Below are 19,119 nucleotides of genomic sequence, written 5' to 3'. Positions count from 1 at the left end.
AGCAACATTGAAATTGAAAAAGAAATGCGCGCATTGTCGTTAAAATGTAACTTTTTTTTTTTAAAGCACAGTAACACCGTTGCTAGGGCGTCTTCTCCCTCTAGGACCCCTGCTTGTCCAAACCGAAACCTTCTTCATGGATGGGAGATACAGGGCTATAATACCATATAACCTCCGTAACCATATAACTCCCATTGGGCTCCGGGTCTTAGTTTCGGAGCCTTTGTGGCACGCACGGACAAACCACACTTACTTTTATTATAGGCTATATATTGATTGATTATTTTCAATGCTGATTCATGTGAAACTAAAAGAGTTTTCACTAAAACGTTTGGTTGGTATCACTTTGCTCTTCTTTATCGGTAGTAATGAAGACGTGGTAGATTTCTTATTGGATTGTTCTGCTCTTATGTGTATGGTAAACAGTTATGATTTCGAATGACGACTCATTGCTGAGTTCCTATGATGGCCACAGAAGGTTTCTCCATCTTCAGCAATGTAAACCTATCATTATTAAGACTTCGAAAAATCAATCGGACATGTCTAAGGATGAGTCTTATACACGTGCGACAACCAGAAAATCGTCTAAGGCAAAGGAAAAAGATTTTTGTGGACGATGTAACGCTTATTATTATTATGACACTGAAGATGATAAAGACCAGATTTCATGTAACTTCTGTACTATCAGGTCACATGAAACTTGTGCCAAGTCATACAATTAAATGACAAAACCGAAATATTTTTGTTGTGACTTCTTTATGAACAGGTAAATTATCTAAACCAAGTAATCATATTTAGGCTTACCTCTAGTTAACCTATAGCCATAGTACTTCCTTATACCTCTAGTCACTGAAACTATGCTATCGTATGTTTACCATAGTTTTATACACTTACTGCCAATTTCAGCTACATTTCAATGTTCTTAGATAAGTAAACCCTAATTATATTTGTATGCGTATTTGTTAGAGGAAAATGCCATAGTTAAAAGTAGCTACTGATAGTCGTGCAATTATTGTGGCTATAGGGACACATTTATGGCCGTCAATGGAATCAGAGTTCTAATGATAAACAGTTAGCAAAGTTTCCATTTCTTTGAATCTACTAACTGTCTGTTTTTGTAATTGTATATAAGTGAAACATAATACTTTATGTGCACAAATTTATGTGAGTGTGATTATCAAATCCTACATGTTTTGTACATAAAATACAGAGTGCGAATTAGATAATTTATATTGGAGGGAGATAAAATTAGGCCAATAGGACGTATAGTCTGAATGTGCAATAAATTCAAAATGAGACAATAATGCCTTACCCCCCACACATAAATATGATATGACACCTGTAATAAATATGGAATTTATTAATTCAATAAATCTACTGACAATAACTATGTATAGTATAGCTCCTTCGTGGCTCAACGGTTAGCGTTCGCGCCTTTGACATGGGAGACCCGGGTTCGATTCCCAGTAAGAGATCATGTAGTTCGGATTCCACGTTAATCAGTAGATCCCGTCTCATATAGCCTCGCTGCTGAAATGGACGTTAAACTCAAAGTCAACTCAACTAAATAACTACGTATATATTGTTTAATATGCAGACACTACATCTAACCTTTCTGAATGTGTTTAAATGTACTCATTCTCGTGCTCGTAGCTTTCTAAGGTTTATTTACTTAATAATTCGGCCCGAGTGGTAGCCATGATCACAAGCATATGTTAATTTTTCCGCTTATATTGAAATCTACACACAGCCTTGTGAAAGAAAACCTATTTCAGTATTATGAAAACCACTAGAAAAAAAAGTATTAACCTATCATACGAGAAATGGATTATTGCTGGTCCCGATTTCTGGCATTAAGGTCAAATCGAAGGCCAAATATTTAAAAATTCAATTTCAATTTCGAACTTGCTCTTCTATTTCCCGCTAATGCTGCGCTCTCCATTTTTTTCTAATATCGATTCCGTGACAGAGCTCAGGAAATCAACACACAATTACTTTATTGTTAGGTACAGCTGAATTGATTCACTATATGCTACGTTATCAAATGAAGTATAAACACTAAGTTGAACTTTTCCAGACAGCATTATTGGCGTGGACAGAAAATTGTACAGCGAAAAGAAAGATGGAAAGTGAAGGGTTACCTTTAAACAGCTCGCTCCAGTTGAAGTGCTTATACAGACACGGAGAATCAGTCGTATTAGCAAATGCTGAAACAAATCTTATGCGCTTACTCACCTACACTAACGTGTCTGCTCATTACGGACGTATCCTCAGCATGTACACTCATGTCCAAAATCATTGTTGCATATCTATAACTGTCTTCTTATAAGGATATAATTTGATAATGATTTTGCAGGGTACTTTTAATACTGATACTATGCGTATAATCGGGAAATATATATTTGTGGTAAATTTCATAGGAAAGGAATTATAAATACGAAAATTAGAATGAGTAATACAAAATGTTCCTAAATGGACAAGAAAGTTTAATTTTCGTTTTATTGTTCTTATTTACTGATCTTTTGCATGAAATTTGCCACATACGTCTTTGCCGATTATACACATATTAATATTGTGAGAAATACCGGGCGAATTCGTTATCAAATTATATTCCTACAATAACATATTTATAGACATGCGACAATAAATTTGGACATGAGTGTACGTTAACATATAGCCACGAGAAAATATATAACTCAGATATTGAGTTTCAAAAGTTCATTTCCGTAAACTGTAAAAGGTAGTGATATCCAGACAATAACAATCCGCTTAAGTTCTATTAAGTCCACTTATTCTATTTGTTGGATATTATGAATATTATGCAAACTATTATGCAAACGTGAGCACATTTACTATTAGCATGAGCAACAATTTAAAGAATCCAATTTTGAAGTAATTTTTCTCATGATGAAGTATGACCTCAAGGATGGATACACAATTGAAAGTAGTTCCATTTTCAAATTAGTATAAAACATGCAATTAGAAATATAGCAATGCCTGGGTAGTTTTACTATTGGCATAAGCGGTACTTCAAAGACTCCAACTTCGAGGTAATTTTTCTTGTGACGCTATGGACAGATAAGTTCATTAATGGCATGATCGGATGCTCTTTGAAAATGCAGATTGTACTTGTGAGCATTACTGTGTGCTAAATTTAGAAATTGAATCTAACTAACATTTTCCGGCAACTCACTCAGAATTTTGAGGCACCGCACATATTCGTCTACACAAGCATGTAACCCAAAGCAAAGCGAAGAGGTCATAACACCATTTCTTTGATTCATAACTCCTTTAATATATAGCGAACTTAACATTACAGCAATAGAGAGTTATGCAAATTTTAATTTATCTTGGAATACGGCTTTATGTCAATGCATGAACCTTGCACTCAGTTGTCAAGTTACTATTGGAACATCTGATATATAGGACAAAGGCACATTCTGGTATATCATATGTCATTGTGGATTACAACTATTATGAGGAAAGCATAAGAATTGAATAACTTGGCTTTAAAGATCTGCATCGATTACATGTGGTAAATGGTTACTACATATCTGAAGCAATAGTTTATGCGTACTTAAAGCACATTTAATTTTTTTTTCTTTCTGTGCATATGCTTTACATGAAAAAATTTTCTAACTTATTCAACCCAAAGTTGTAACTGTATATTAAAAAGCTTGTAAACTCACTCTCAGTTTAAAATTAAAACCTAAATGCTTTCGGTTCAGAATATTATTTAACACTTATTCGTTATATTTTGTACCTTTGATTCATTTGTTTCTGGTACAAGTGGTGGAATGAAGAACTTGGAAATCACAATTTTACAAAGTATTTTTACTAAAGGTTAGATAGTTTTGCAACCTGTCAAATAAGTTTTAACAATTTTCCTTCAAAGCAAGACACACTACGTGTCTCACGTGTTAAAACATAACATTACATTGTACAAAATTTGTTTAGAATGATTGCTAACTCCATAAATGCGACTACAAAACAATCTACAAAAAGTAACGATGAACCAGAACATGTTAGTAATTAAGTAAAGTGTTTCTATTTGGTGTCTACCTACCTTATTCTCTTTTGAAACAAAATTACTTTCATACAGTTCTATCAGATGAGTTTCATATTTTATTATTGATTTAGTTCATTTTCTAGAACCCTTTTAAAAATTAGATTACTTAGGAAATCTTACTGTTATTAGTTTGTTCTCTCATTTTCCACACTCCATTCAAGCGGCTTTTGTTTATTTCATAGCGGCCTTTTAATATCATGAATTCTAGGTTACAAATAATTATAAGGCATTTGCTTCACAATTTGGAGCTTCAGAGCGAATTAGTGGTAAGTTTGCATTTGATGAACATGACTATCGGCTCGTAATCTGATTACAGCTTTCAAAAACTCCCATCGTAAAGACAATTTGAAACAGAAATAGCGAACAGAGACTTGAAAAAAATCTAGAAATAGTTACGCCGGGAACCAATTTACTATTATTAATAATAATAAAGTTAATTTCGAGTTAAATTGTGTACCAAAATATTATAATATTAATTATCCAATGTAATAACAACTTTATGTGGAGTTGTTAGCTCTGTTTTCGCTATACGTATTAATGACGGTCTCAATTTGTAAAATCACAATAGAGTGTTCTGATTAATTCGAAAACCACTTTAATTTCTTCAGTTCAATTAAGAACCTTTCTTTATATTCGTAATAGAGATATGCTTTAATGTTTTATGTCTTACCATACCACCAGGTAAAGAGCTAGACAAGATTTTCCTGCTTTAAAACATTTTCCATTATACCTATATTTTTCTGTTAGGAGAAGAAAAAGGTTGACTAAAAACAGTTATACAGAAATTTTGTAACAGACAAATAAAAGTAACATTACTCTAATTAGTTTATTTGATTATCACAGTACATATATGACATGTACTTTAAAACATCACTTCATGTACAGAAATCTCTTAACAATCAAAGAGAATACAGTACAGTAGGTAATAATTACATACTTAAAGTGTGCATACATTACTTACATATCCTCTTTTTATCTTTTACAATAATATATTACACTTATACAATTATTGTCCTAAAGTGATAAGCTGATATATTACAGTAAATAACTTGTTGATTTACTGGTACTTCGCAGAAACTACTCTAATATAAATAATTTATTTTTAAAAAGAGTTTGCTGACAAAAGAAAATAATCACAAGTTACAATACTATAAGTAAACATAAAGCACGATAAATGTGTACTAAATTTTCAAAGTAACATGATATTATCTCCAATATATTGCACAATAAAACCTCCAACCATATTTTAAATCGGTCATCTCTCCGTGGAACTAAATAAACACATCCATTAAATATCATCGCTCAGTAATTATGCACTTGCATGTTGGATATTTTTCAACATAGCCAGTGACATTTATTACTTTAATTAAATTTCAGTATACAATATCCTGTAATTATTTTAATACAGTATTATGATACAAAATTAAGTATATTCATATTTACAGCATAGATAACCAATCAAAATTTCTGAATTTGTGTAATTAAATAGTATTCGTCAAAGGTTATAACATGTCGGCAACAGGATCTGTAAAGTAGTTGTAAACCACAAGTTCGTTTGGACCATACATTTCAGTTATCTTAGATTCTATAGTGCTTAATGCCTTTTTGACTTCTTCACTCACATGTTTTTCGTGTTTTAAATATTGTGCGAAAGCGAAAATAAATTCTCGTTTGGTGGTGTACTTTTCGAACTCAAAACCTCGTATGTATTTCTCAATATTTTCGGACGAAAGGAATCTCATAAATTTGTTTACAGATTGGACAACTTCAGCTGATGCCTTAGCTTTCATATTAGCAAAGAGATCCTCTACATCTATAGCTACAGTTGTTGCACTCATCTTGATTTTACTGTGATATTGAGTATCAACATCGATGATATCAACGGGTTTTGCTCCTAATCCATCCTCTCTAACAAGATCTTTAACTTTAGCAATTGTATTCTTTATATGTTCTGGCACTTTGGAATTCTCTTCCATGTATTGTAACAGAGCTTTCAAAAATTCTCCTCTATATTGATATTTATCAATGTTAAAATCATGAACTAAAGTGTTAAAATTAATATGTTTATCAGAGAATAACTCATATAACTCTTCCACATCTTTCTGTTTTTTTGCTGGCAATTGGGACTTCGGGATCGCATGCAGAATATCTATAATATCCACGTGTTTAGATGAAATTGTCCAAATATTGCTGGTAACTTCTTCACAAACTTCATTGTCATGCTTTGGAGTGACAGTGGAGAGGAAAGCAGTAGTTTTAGATGACGAAGTAGAACGAACAGTAGGTATGAGTGACGGAGAAGGTTTATGTGTTGTTAACTTGCTACTTGCAGTAGTTGGATGATGAGTTGGTACTGATTTTTTCTTGGTCGTTGATTTGTGTACTTGTATAGTTGGATGAGGAGTTGTTAATATTAAATGCTTCTTGGTTGTTGATTTTGGTGTTGATTCATGAATGTGGGTAACAGGACGACGAGTTGTTGATATGGTTTGTTTTTTAGTTGTGGTTCGGTGAGTTTGTATAGTTGGAGGATGAGTAGTTTGTACTGATTGTTTCTTGGTTGTAGATTTACTAACTGGTTTGTGAGTTTCTGTAGGTGGAGTTGAACGTTTTCTGGTTGTTGACCTATACGTTTGTGTGGGTTGATGATGATTTGTTGGTTTCGACAGTTTCTTAGTTGTCCAGTGAGTTGTAGATTTTACAGTTGACCTGTTAGTTTGTGTCGGTAAATGGGTTGTCATAGTTGACTGCTTTTTGGTTGTAGGCTTTCTTGTTATTCTACGGATTTCTGTAGTTACATAATTCATTGTTGGAGTTGCTTGTTTCTTGGTAGTAGTTATATGATGAGTTGCTGGAGTTGCTTGTTTCTTTGTAGTAGTTATATGATGAGTTGTTGGAGTTGCTTGTTTTTTAGTAGTAGATTTAGTTGTTAACCTGTGAAGTTGTGTGGTTGAATAATGAGTATTTTGGGTTGAGAGCTTCTTGGTTGTTGAGTATCGAGTACTTTGATAAGGTCTTCGAGTTGTCACATGATGGTGATATGTTGCTTTCGCCCGTGTTGTTATCGTTATGGCTGCTGTTGGTGAGAAAGGAGGTCGTACTGTAGATTTCAGAGTGGAGATTTTCTTGGAAACAGCATTAGTTAAGCGTGATGTTGCATGAGTGGTAAAATGCGAAGTCGTAGTACGTTTTCGGGTCGTAGGAAGTCTTCGCTTTGGTGTTGTCTTAGCTGGAGTAGAGATATGTCGTAGAGTCGTTGAAATTTTCTGATGTAATGTAGGTAATGTTCTATGGGTAGTTGCTTTTGTTGATAAAGGTGTGCGAACTGTAGTCTGCACGAAATGTGTAGTCAGTGGTTTTTTAGAAGTAGTGGATTTAGCACTAGTAATACTTTTATTAATACTCGGAGTTGTTTTCAAGGTGGAAGAATGTGTCGATGAGAGGCGTGGAGTAGTATGTGTTGGTTTCTTCGTTGTAGGATGTTTTGAAGTGGGTGACGTACTTGCAAGTGTATGGAGATCTGCAGGCACATGCGTTAAATCGTGTAAATCTGGTAAATGAGTGATTGTAACATCTCTTTTAGAACAATTTGTACGTGGAGAACGTTTTAAATCTTCATTTAATGAGATTGGAGACAAATGCGTAGTGGTTAGTTTCAATAAAGCTTGTGTAGTATGTTCATTTCCACTACGTGTTGATGACGTGGTAATGTATTTTTGTGAATTTTTCTTTGATTTTGATGGGGTGATGTGTTGCGTGTGATGTATTGGTATGGATGTAGTAGAATCAAGATGAGCAGGATGTGTTGATGGGAATGGCATGCTGGAAGACTTACTACCAGGGACATTCCAATTTATTCCAGGAAGTGCACCTATTATTACAGGATTATTATCACCTAACACCGTAAGATTTATATTAACATTTATATTTTGGGGCCTCTCCCACGGTTGTTGTCTCATAATAGTATGCCATTCCTTTATAAATTGTGCATCACATAGAGAGCAACGTTGATTTGGAATAAAATTGACGCATTTGGACTTAAAATGGTTTAAAATTCCTTTAAGAATTTTTACATCTCCCTTTGCTAGACACTTCTCAGTAATACCTGAGAAAAGATTATGCAGAGTTTCCTGATAATTATCTTTATCTGATAGAGACTTCAAATATAGTTCTTGAACATCAAAACCTTCTGCTCCTTGTCCGGTCTCTTGTACGTATTCAATAGAATTATTTATCGCGTCTAATAGTTGTTTATTGTTTTGTACTTGATCTCGAAGATATAACAATAAATTTCGTAATAAATCAGCTCTATTAGAGTATAACTTATAATTAAAATTTTCAAGATCTACCAACGACGATGGAGTAGAAAAATAGTTTTTCAGTTCTTTAACATATTTTCGGGGAATATTGCTTCTAAAGGCAGTTAGGAGAACATCAAAATCTACTTTCTGTGTTCGAATGATAACACGATCCGATATTTGATTCGAGAGTTTGTTTTTACCCAAAACTAAAGAATTCGTCCCTCTTACCTTGATTTTAGGTTTAAATATAAGAGGTCGCACTTCAAGAACTTCCGTTGCGTTACTTTCTACAGGATGGCGTTTCTCAACTGATTCGAGGCATCTTGCAAAACATTGTGGTTGAGTGTCGTACAGAGGAACTTCAACATGTGTAGTGTTAACTTTTCTTGGTGGTAGAACGTCACCTTCGGCAGCGACAAAACTTTCACTAAAAAGCTTTAAGTGACATCTATCCTCAGAATCAAATGCTTTGCTTATTCCTTGCACTTTTAGGAGAGAATTGATTATATAAAGAAGTTGAATTCGTGGATTTTTATATTGATATATATTAAGATGTTCAATTAACTCGTCCCATGGAAGATTCTTCTTGGCGAATAAGGACATGATATCTACCATTAATTTAACATGCTTAACATCTAAAGACAATGTACCAAACGATTCTACTAGGCGTATAAGTTCATCTTTAGACTTGGGTGAACATTCTATTCCATTATCTCTGCAGTACTTGTAATATAGATGCACCAAAAGGGATTTGATAATTGGAGATTTAGAACTTGTTTCAGGAAGAGTAAGTCTTAATCTTTGAAGAAATGCTATTAACAAAGCATGAGGTTCAGAATACTCAAAATAAAGAAGTTGCTGTTCTCGAACAGATAACTTATAAGCATACCCTTTGGCAATGTTCTTTTCCAAGTCATTGGCTGCTTCAACAACATCTGGTGGGAAGTTTGCTGAATGAATAAGCTTATACAATTTATCAAATTTCACACCTACCGCTCCAGGAGAACGAAGGTGATAGTCTTGATTTATCAAAGAAACAGGAAGTCTGATAGGATCTTCTACTACATGTTGCACAGATGATTCTGCCAGCACTTTTATGGAAGTGTCCTCCACACTCTTACATCCTTTCAACATCTTCAGAACCCCTTGCAGTGTTACATATAAATTGTTGTATTTTTTAATGTCAAAATGCTCTTTTAAATAACTATCGAATTTCTTCTGCCATGAACTCTTGATAAGCATTTCACCGAGATGTTTTATCTTTTCTAAACCATATGGCGAGATTCCTGGATATTCCAAATTGAGTAAGAGAAGACCTACTATTTCTGTATTTAATGGTATAAATCGCTTTTTAATTCCTTGCAACACAATACTGAAGAAAATTGATTGCCTATCACAATTTTTGTGATTGAACTCTTGTATTTTATCGCTAAGTTTTGAAAACCACCTAGATTTTACATATTTGTTACTAAATTTGGGCATACCTTCATAAATTGTATGAGTTATGTTTTGAAGGACACCATTCAAATTTAGTTTCATAGTTTTCAACGCGAATTGCAAATGATGAATGTCTAAAAGATATCGACATGATACCGTATGTTCTAGTCGGTTCAAAATTGCTAGAAATTGTTCTTCAGCACTGTTAGACAAAGAATAGTTTTGTATGTCCACTACAATATCGATTGTGTTGATACGCCTGGTTCTTACACCATCGTAGAGTTCTCTTAAGGATGACCAGTACCTGTGATTGAGTTTCAGATAAGGATACTCAAGAAAAGAACCTAGTATATGTATGAGATTGTTCCTCAGGACAATGGCAGCTTGCAAAGTCACTTCAAGCTCTCCTTCGATGGGTCGATCAAATTTGTCAAATATACTTGCTGAATTGTGTTTTCCCGAAGCCATTGACGAAAAGAGTATCTGAAAGTATAATACTGATTAGTATGATGTTCTTGAAGTTACACATAAGGAAAATAAATACGTATGTTTTACAGAAAAGGTCTAGAAACAACCCAATATATCTTAACCTAATTTACTTTGCCCTAACATGGACAAAACAAATTGATGTTTGGTACAATTAGAGAGTAGGCAACCTAACATATCCTAATTCATCCTAACGTAACATAAATTTGACATATTATGCCGTTGTGAAATATACTTTAATGTTTACTCCTTCTGTGAAATATGCTTTAATGTTTGTAGTCCTTCTGTGAAATATGTTTTAATCTTTGTACTCCTTCTGTGAAATATGCTTTAATGTTTGTAGTCCTTCTGTGAAATATGTTTTAATGTTTGTACCCCTTCTGTGAAATATGTTTGTACCCCTTCTGTGGAAAAAGGCCAAATAAACGAGCATCTACGTTTTAAAACAATGAATTAAGTACAATAACTAATTGTGCTTCTAACCCAGGAAGTTGATGTAAACTATTTTATTTGCACGACAAGAAGCTCAACATTTCGAATATTTATCATTTTCACTTCTAATTTCTACTTTACGTCTGTACAATGATATTATCGATAAGACGAAATGTTAATTTTTTCAGTTACCTTGTCTCAGTAATAACCAACTAAATATTTTTTTTTTAAATGTATATTACTTATTCAGAATAATAAAACATGTTTAGCCCAGACTAGTAATGGTCAAATGACGATCAGCGAGCATCATTTATCCGGTCCGCAAATAAAAATGAAATATATATTATTTATTCTCTTGGCTCAGGTCCTAATTGGTCTAGACACATAAGAAGCAGAATATGCAAATTAGAATCAAGATTAAGAAAATGTAAAACTTACTCAACGAATCGGTGCTTGAGTTCAAGGAAGGAGAGGGAGAAAAGTGGAAAATAGCTCCAAAGTATGCTTCTAATTAGCCATCTCCCGCAGTGTGTTATTAATTATAAATATACCACATTGACTTGATCCCTAGTCTTCCGTTGCAAGCGCTACTATCGGCTGAAGGAATTCCACTCGCTTTCTCTCGCTTAGCAACAGCTGAACCCTTATTGGCTCAACGCGTGGATGTGTGAGGGTGTGAGCTTTAGTTCGCATTTTCGCCACTGCTCAAGATATTTTGACAGCACAATAGCCATCACTGATCTAGACTAAACTCGGCGAAGGGGAGGGAAGTGGGGTTGGTATTTATCACTTTGAGTGCTAATCACGTTTAACCTTCTTAAGGTCCTCGTTTGGAGTTTACACATAGGGCCCTCGGGTCCATTTGGACCCATCTTTCATTTTCGTTTCTTTTTTCATATATGTGTTTAAATGTTGTAGTAATAAACCGATTTTACTTATTTTACGTGCTTTCCTTAAAATATACTGACTTGTGTACTAAAATCTTCCACATTGTACAGGAGTGTAGGAGTGAAATGTGCGCATCACTCTTACTTCCTTGTACAAATTGTAAGTGAGTAGTTTTATATATACTCATACTCAAATGAAACATATCAGTTTATCGTCCCACGATTATGCCCGTTAGGGTAAGGGAGAAAATGATTAAAGCAAGTGAATGATGATGGAAGAATTGGTGGAATGAAAAGTGGAAGCAAACAGGAGTACCCCGAGAAAACCCTTGGATACAATGTTGTCCACCACAAACTTACTTGGGTGGGGATCGAACCAGAGACCACACGCACCAGAGGTATGCACTCTACCACTGAGCCATCATGATCCCCATGCAAAGATAAACAAGTCTAAAGTGAATGTTTAATGTGTAATCTAAGAATATGTATTAGGTACTGAAAAAAAAAAACACTATATGTGAGATTTTTGGGACAAACATGAAATTATACCGATTTTTCCAGGAAATTAAAGATAAAATAATTTTCAGATTGGAATTGGGTAAAAACAGGAATTTTAAATCAAAAGCGAATACGAATGCTGAAAGATGAAGAAAAGGTTTAAAAATAACCGGGCTAGTACTTCAGACCTCTCAACAAACTTTATGCGTATATCCTCTAAATATCCATTTATCTTATTCAAACTGTACTTTGAAGTGTAATACTATTATATATATAGAAGTTAGGGATTCTGTTAAGAAGAAATAAATAACTTTCTAAAACATTAACACAAAAATGGCGCTTATGGACAACAGAGCATTATTATACAAGTCAAAATAAAGCAAAAAAATATATAGTATATATTTGTGTACCTTTCGAGTCCTCATCCGGAGATACAAATTTCACTATGTGACAACGTCGCAAATAAAGAATCATAGAATACCACTGGAAGTACCAATCTACCAAATAGTTATATCGATTCTTTCCAGATGACAGCTAAAGTCGATATTGATTGACACTAGCATCACGTATTAGTGATGCACAATCGATTCAAATGCTTGTTGTATTCGTAGAGTAATGGTAATGGCTCCAAGTTAACGGTAATGCCTCTGCGACGTTGCTACATTGTGAAATTTTGATTTCCCATACTGGCTGAAGGAGGATCCGCAAGGCAACCCATCATATAACATTTTTGCTTTATTTTGGCCTCAAGAATAGTTCTCTGTAGTCTGTGGGCCTCATTTTCAGAACACCCGATATACACGAAGAAACTATTTTTACCTACAATCGTATTGGTAGCCTCAAATGAACAATATAGTGGCTCACTGCTCTTCTAGCAGCTAATGCATTAGCCTTTGGAGCACGAAGTCCGAGATTCAATTTAGGGAGAAAGAATCTTGAAATTTTGTCGGTGGCAATAGCTGAGTAGTCTAGAGCATTCGGCTGCGTCTCAGGAGACACTATTCATTTTGAGTTCGAGAACCACTGAAGCACATGGTTCTTACTGTTTCTCTGATAGTGTTCCTGTCGTAATGAATGAAGTATGATGCTGAATAAGATTGAAAAGAATGAGCATAGAGAAAAGTATTCCAGTTTGGTTGAATTTTATACAATGGTAGAGCGCTCACTTATGGTGCGAAGAGTAGCTGGTTCGGCTCCAAGTCATGTGGGTTTGTGGTGGACAACATCGTATCTGCGTTTCTCGACGTTCTCTCGTTTCCTTCCACCTTCTCATTTCACCAATTCCTTCAAAATTATCCACTTTCAGTTAAAAATATACCACATTGACTTGACACCCAGTCTTCCGTTTCAGGCGCTGCTGTCGGCTGATGGAATTCCACTCTCTTTCGTTAAGGCTCTCTTGTTTAGCAGCTGCTAAACCCTTATTGGCTCAACGCGTGGGTGTGTCGGGGTGTGAGCTTTAGTTCGCATTTTTGCCACGGCTCAAGACATTTTGGCAGCACTTTCTTTTTTTTAGTCTAAAGGGCATAATCGTGGGACACAGGACTACAAATTTAAATTTATTTTATTTCTTAGTTCAGTATTTTAACTGAAAAATAAATACAATAAAGTTTATTTTGTTGAAAGCCCACAGAAAGTGAAAAATAAATCAAGAGTCATGTTCACAGCAACATATTGTAAATCAACCACAATTATAGCTATTTTTTTGTTCTACTGGGTTCAGTTACATATTTTAGTAAGAAAACAATTTAGAATGTATATACATGTTCCACACCACTAGTTTCTTTGTAACCAAAATTTATCGAGTTATTTTCGACAAAACTTTATGTAAATATTTGCTTTATGTGTCAGTAAAATAATAAATGTAACGTGAGAAAGAAGTTTTTCTTTGTTCTCAAATCAAACTTCCGAAAGTAATTTTAACTCTAATTCGTGTGAAAATAGCTTCAAGGTCAGTAACATTTAAGAATCAAATGCAGAAAAAATGATAATTTCTTAACACAGAACTGAACTATATTTTTTTTATGATAGCGACAAAGCAAAGAATATTTTATATGCTAAAAGGGCATATGTCCATCTCCACCACATTTTCATTTTAGTGCAAAGTCGAGATGTACGCGAAGAAACGCGCATCCCCTGTGAAAAGACCAATTGTCTGGTCACATTATGTTACATATCCTACCAGGGCCGTAACATGTGGGGGGAATGGGCAACTGCCCCTCCAGGGAAGCTCCATCCCGGGAGGCCCATTTTAAGACAAAATTGTTTTATTCCATATAAGATACGAACATGAAATTAGAAATGAAGCATCAAACAGGTTTATGTATTACATAAACAAAACAGTACACAAAAAACAAATAAAACAAAAATGAGTCATGGGCCCATTTCAGTGAAAAATATCTACTATTAGGGGCCCAAGAGATAATATTTATTCGTATGGCTTTGAGATTTGTCAATATTGTCCCCTTAATTAATTTGTCATGTACGGAACGGACTCAGAGGCATAACTAACGGCCCCGCAGACTTGCCGCGTAGGAATTCTCACAGGCTCCGGGAGAGCCCATAAAGAGTAAGAGATGGATGGAAGAAGGGGCCCAAGAATTCGAAAAAACAACTTTTTCTGTGGGCCCAAATACGAGTATTAATGTTTGCCCCCTCCGCCCTTCCCAGAAAAATTTAAGTTACGGCGTTGTATCCTACACTATTGCCTCAATATCATCGGTGCCATTGTACACGTCGAGTTTGCAATCCGAAGTGTTTTCTTTCTCCTCAACAATTTACTTTGGGTGGAAATATGGCCTTTTCGAAATGACCGATTCATATAAATATGTCACAATATAAACATACGTATTGAACATGCCATAATGAATCTATCATAGTCAGTGATGTTGTTCTAATTTTTTACAATCGGTTATATACAGGGCCCAGATCTTGTTGACCTAAAACTTTCTAAAAAGTGACCTATAAAATGACACTAAAATTTCTATAAAATGACTAAAATTCATAAAAATTGGCCTTAAAACTGCGTTTTTTTAAACGCTTATTTCGTTAAACATTGATATATATTTTTTAAAATGTCTGTTGGGATGATTAACGTTCCTCACTCATATTCAAAAAGTTTTCTTTCAGTTAGTTGCAGTCCATTGATCATTTATGTTCATTGATCAGCCCATTGTACGGTATTGTACATACTGAAAGCGCCAATTTCACTCCCGAGTTGAAACTAGGAAGCACTCTTAATGCAAGTGTAGACTACACAGTGTATATCAGAATAATAGATAAAAGCTCTGTTTAAAATCTTTGTAAGCTTTCTAATCCATTTTTAGTTATTCACATGGTCACGCCCTTTGTGGTCAACAACCCAAACCTATCTATTTGGCTACCTAACAGCCCCCATCTTTCATCAACCAGCTACAGCTTAGTTTTATTTAGCTTGTTAAAAATGCAGTTGTTTCCACCCCAATAGTCAGGAAGCAAGAAAAGTGATTATTTAACTTCGTCTTTTTCACATCCGCAAACAGTGTTCATTTTAAGATTTCCTTATGTAGAAGAAAAAGAATAAAAAGACAATAAGTGACCTAAAAGTTACCTTAAGATATTAAAAAATGACCTGAAACTTCAAAACGGCAAAAAGTGACCGAAAGCTGACCCTAAAAAAATATTTTTAGAACTTAGAGTTAATGGATAACTTGTTTTTATTTGAATTTGCTTTGTCCTATGCGTAACAGAAAAAAGTTGAAATGTCAACAAGATCCGGGCCCTGGTTAAATATATATATATATATATATATATATATATATATATATATATATATATATATATATATATATAGAGAGAGAGAGAGAGAGAGAGAGAGAGAGAGAGAGTAGATGGATAGTAAGGTAGACTTGTCTCTTAGGAATAGGGATGGTATCGAGACGAGACGAGACGAGACTTTGTACAGTCTCGGTCTCGTCTCGGTTTAAAAATAGATGTCTCGGTCTCGGTCTCGTCTCGAGTCAAAAATCGCCGTCTCGGTCTCGGTCTCGTCTCGGTCAACAAATGCTTGTCTCGATCTCGGTCTCGGTCTCGAGGGCCAAATCTCGGTCTCGTCTCGGTCTCGTCTCGAAAGTCTCGAAATAAATAGGTGAAATTAAAATTGTAAAAGTATTATTATTGTAAAGTCTGTCGTTTCTGCTTCTTATTTTTGGCCTTATTCTTTACTTAGAATTATAGTATGGTGTACTTCTTCAGAGCTAATTTGCTAGCGCTGATGCCTTCCATGCGTGTGTTCTAGTTTCAATCATCAGTGAGTATATCATATCTGGGATAAAATTCTAATAGTAACCCATATTTCAGTTTCAGCAAAATACTTTCTCATATGGCCTCAGTACTGCCTATACAATTAAACTCTATTAAATTAACTTCAGTACTATACAGTAGTTTATTTCCTTCCTTAGAATAAAAATTGTTCAATACATTCTAAGGGATAACGCAACACATAGCAGCATGAATGTATTTAATCGTACCGAAATTGAAAATTTAGAATTTCTCATTTATTATCCAATACATTCTGTTTTGACTGTCATTTTAAAAACATAATATAACGTTCATTATCTGAACAAATAGGGTAAATTATTACTACAATATATTTGATTTAACCCACAAATGCCCAGTGTATCACAGGTGTCACATTGATTTAACGTTGACCTTATAAAGTAAGTTTCAAACGTTTTACACAAATACCCATTGTACTTTATAAGCCGCACATAAACCTTTGTAGCAAGCTTTGTTTCGTTCCATTTCTTCAGGTTTTAGCAATTTTATTCAATTTTTGTTGTCAGTAGCTGAATGTGGCTCATGGAGTTCTCGAGCGCCTTTCAGCTTCCGGATATATTTTATTTATTCTTATGATAAGTAAGTATTTAACTTCCTAATAATTTATTTTTCCTGTATCTAAAAGGGTCAATAATTACTGTGGTAAAATAGTAATTATTCATGTACTAAATTAAAGTTGTAAACTACGTCTGTTCCTCGCTGAGTCACAGGTGTCACATTGGGTTTCCAATTCATATAAAAACATTCTTTTTGGACATTTCTGTTATCTAAGACTCTCATTTAGTGAACCATAAAAGTGTTGTTCAAAAATTCTTACTTGAACAGTATTTGGGTTTTTGTGGGTTAAAATTGATCAAATGCTTTATTACCGTTTCACATCTACGTTTTTAATTGACACCTTATAACACGAAATTCCTGAACTTTGTAGTGGGAGCTACGGCACTCATCTTTGCTATGTGTGGCCTCGGGTTGCATCACGAAACAAGTTAGATTTAAAGTCAGATGTTTCGCATAGTTCGCGTCTAAATTTAAGTACATTCTGTTTCTTATACAAGTTCCTAAAGTTGTAATGCATTACATACGCATACGTATATCCACTGCCGTAACATAGATTAAGCTTATTCCTGAGTTCTTAGCGGTGCATGAGATCTTTATTCGAGAAAAGCAATCGTGCGTTCATTACGTTGAAATTTTATGTTGATTGAAAATTACTTGCGAAACATGAACATACATATTATATAAGTATATAGGTAATTCGAACTAGCTGTATCTATTTTCTCTCTCTCTCGCCAAAACAAGTAATTCTTAACTTTCTAGTTTTCTTCTGTATTCATTTTCGTAGTTTTGCAGCAACATGAAGTATTAAATAGTCAAAAATATATTTTTTTTCCGCTGTGTGACTTTCGTTAAATTTTGGATCCAATTTTACCCTAACTTATCTAGTAAATTTATACAGTATATATATATATATATATATATATATATATATATATATATATATATATATATATATCTGAATATTAGTGGTAGACTATGTTAACTCACTTTTTGGTCAAATTGAGTTAGAATACTTTTTTTTAATAGATTATGTTCTTTCTAGTGGTGTAATAATCAGGGACGTGTGGTGCATATTACCGCTGTTACCGGCGGTAACGGTAAAAATATTACAGTTTTTCGTTGTTTTCATATATCTTCAAATTTCATTATCGACATGGGAAGATGTTTACATTTTTCTTTCTCTTTTCTTTCTTTCTTTCTTTCTTTTTTTTTTTTTAAGTTTGGATGGCCTATGTTTTATTTACATTGTGAACGAATGCAACATGCCAGCACCAAATAGGAGCATACTGTTGTTGATACCGCAGATTTCAGAGGTAACGCGAACCCTGATAGCGTTCGTTCACTCCAGAAGCACCTTTCAGCGTGCCAGCCAGAAGCATCCTGCGCGCTCGTGTTTGGACTTTCGGAATAGCCCTTATGTTACCGTTCGGCTGAGTGGAACAGGAAAAAATAGGAACGTTCCCTGTCAAAACAAGGAGATTCTAGAATATCATCAACATGTATATTCTACTCACCGCACCGCCCGCTTAGGAGTCTATTCGCTCTCCTCTCGCTGTAGAGGATCGAGCGGGCGGTACTTCTACTATACTGTTTCGTTTGCTTCCCCATTCTAAGGATAGAAACTTGGCTTTAATTTCAGTGTTCATAAGATTATTTCATTGTCTTAACAGCATACAATTTCGGACAAATATAAGTAGCAGGTTTTTCATACTAATAGCATTTAACACGTGCTACTGTGAGACTGATGCTCCAATGCATTATTTATATGTTAATCGATCATTTTTACACGACTTTGAATAATACAGCAACAGTGAACAAGAAGAATATATTCCATAGGATATTCTAACAAAAATTTAATATAGGTTTATTTTGATTCAAAATAAAGTTTCTCATTGAATGCTAATTTGACCTTATGGGCATTATTTTTTTAAAAAAATGAGATTTTATTTCTGTTTAAACAGTATATAAATTTAGATGGTTGTCTCATGCCTGAAGGAGCAAAGATATTGTCAGTCCCTGAAGGGTCATTAAATATACAGAAATGCCTATTGATGAAACAGATTGTGCTATATGGGAACTGTTTCAAGAGCAAGCGGAGTAGTAATGATAATTAGAGAGAAGTAGAGATGTTGCC

The 19,119-nt window shown here is 34.4% G+C and overlaps 1 protein-coding gene across 1 annotated transcript in view; it reads right to left on the bottom strand.

Annotated features, from left to right (window-relative positions):
- Window positions 1-4,890: 4,890 nt before the first annotated feature.
- Window positions 4,891-19,119, bottom strand: part of LOC145692859 (uncharacterized) — a 41,847-nt gene continuing 27,618 nt past the window's right edge. Inside the window, exon 2 of the mRNA XM_081768383.1 lies at window positions 4,891-10,290. Within this exon, the coding sequence (XP_081624509.1) occupies window positions 5,572-10,290 (4,719 nt within the window). The 3' untranslated portion in view covers window positions 4,891-5,571. The remainder of the gene's footprint in view (window positions 10,291-19,119) is intronic.

This window comes from Thermobia domestica, chromosome 8, assembly GCF_964235325.1.
Source record: "Thermobia domestica chromosome 8, izTheDome1.hap1.1, whole genome shotgun sequence".
Classification (NCBI taxonomy): domain Eukaryota; kingdom Metazoa; phylum Arthropoda; class Insecta; order Zygentoma; family Lepismatidae; genus Thermobia; species Thermobia domestica.
Note: the sequence above shows the minus strand (reverse complement) of the source record. Positions and strands in the feature narration are given on the sequence as shown.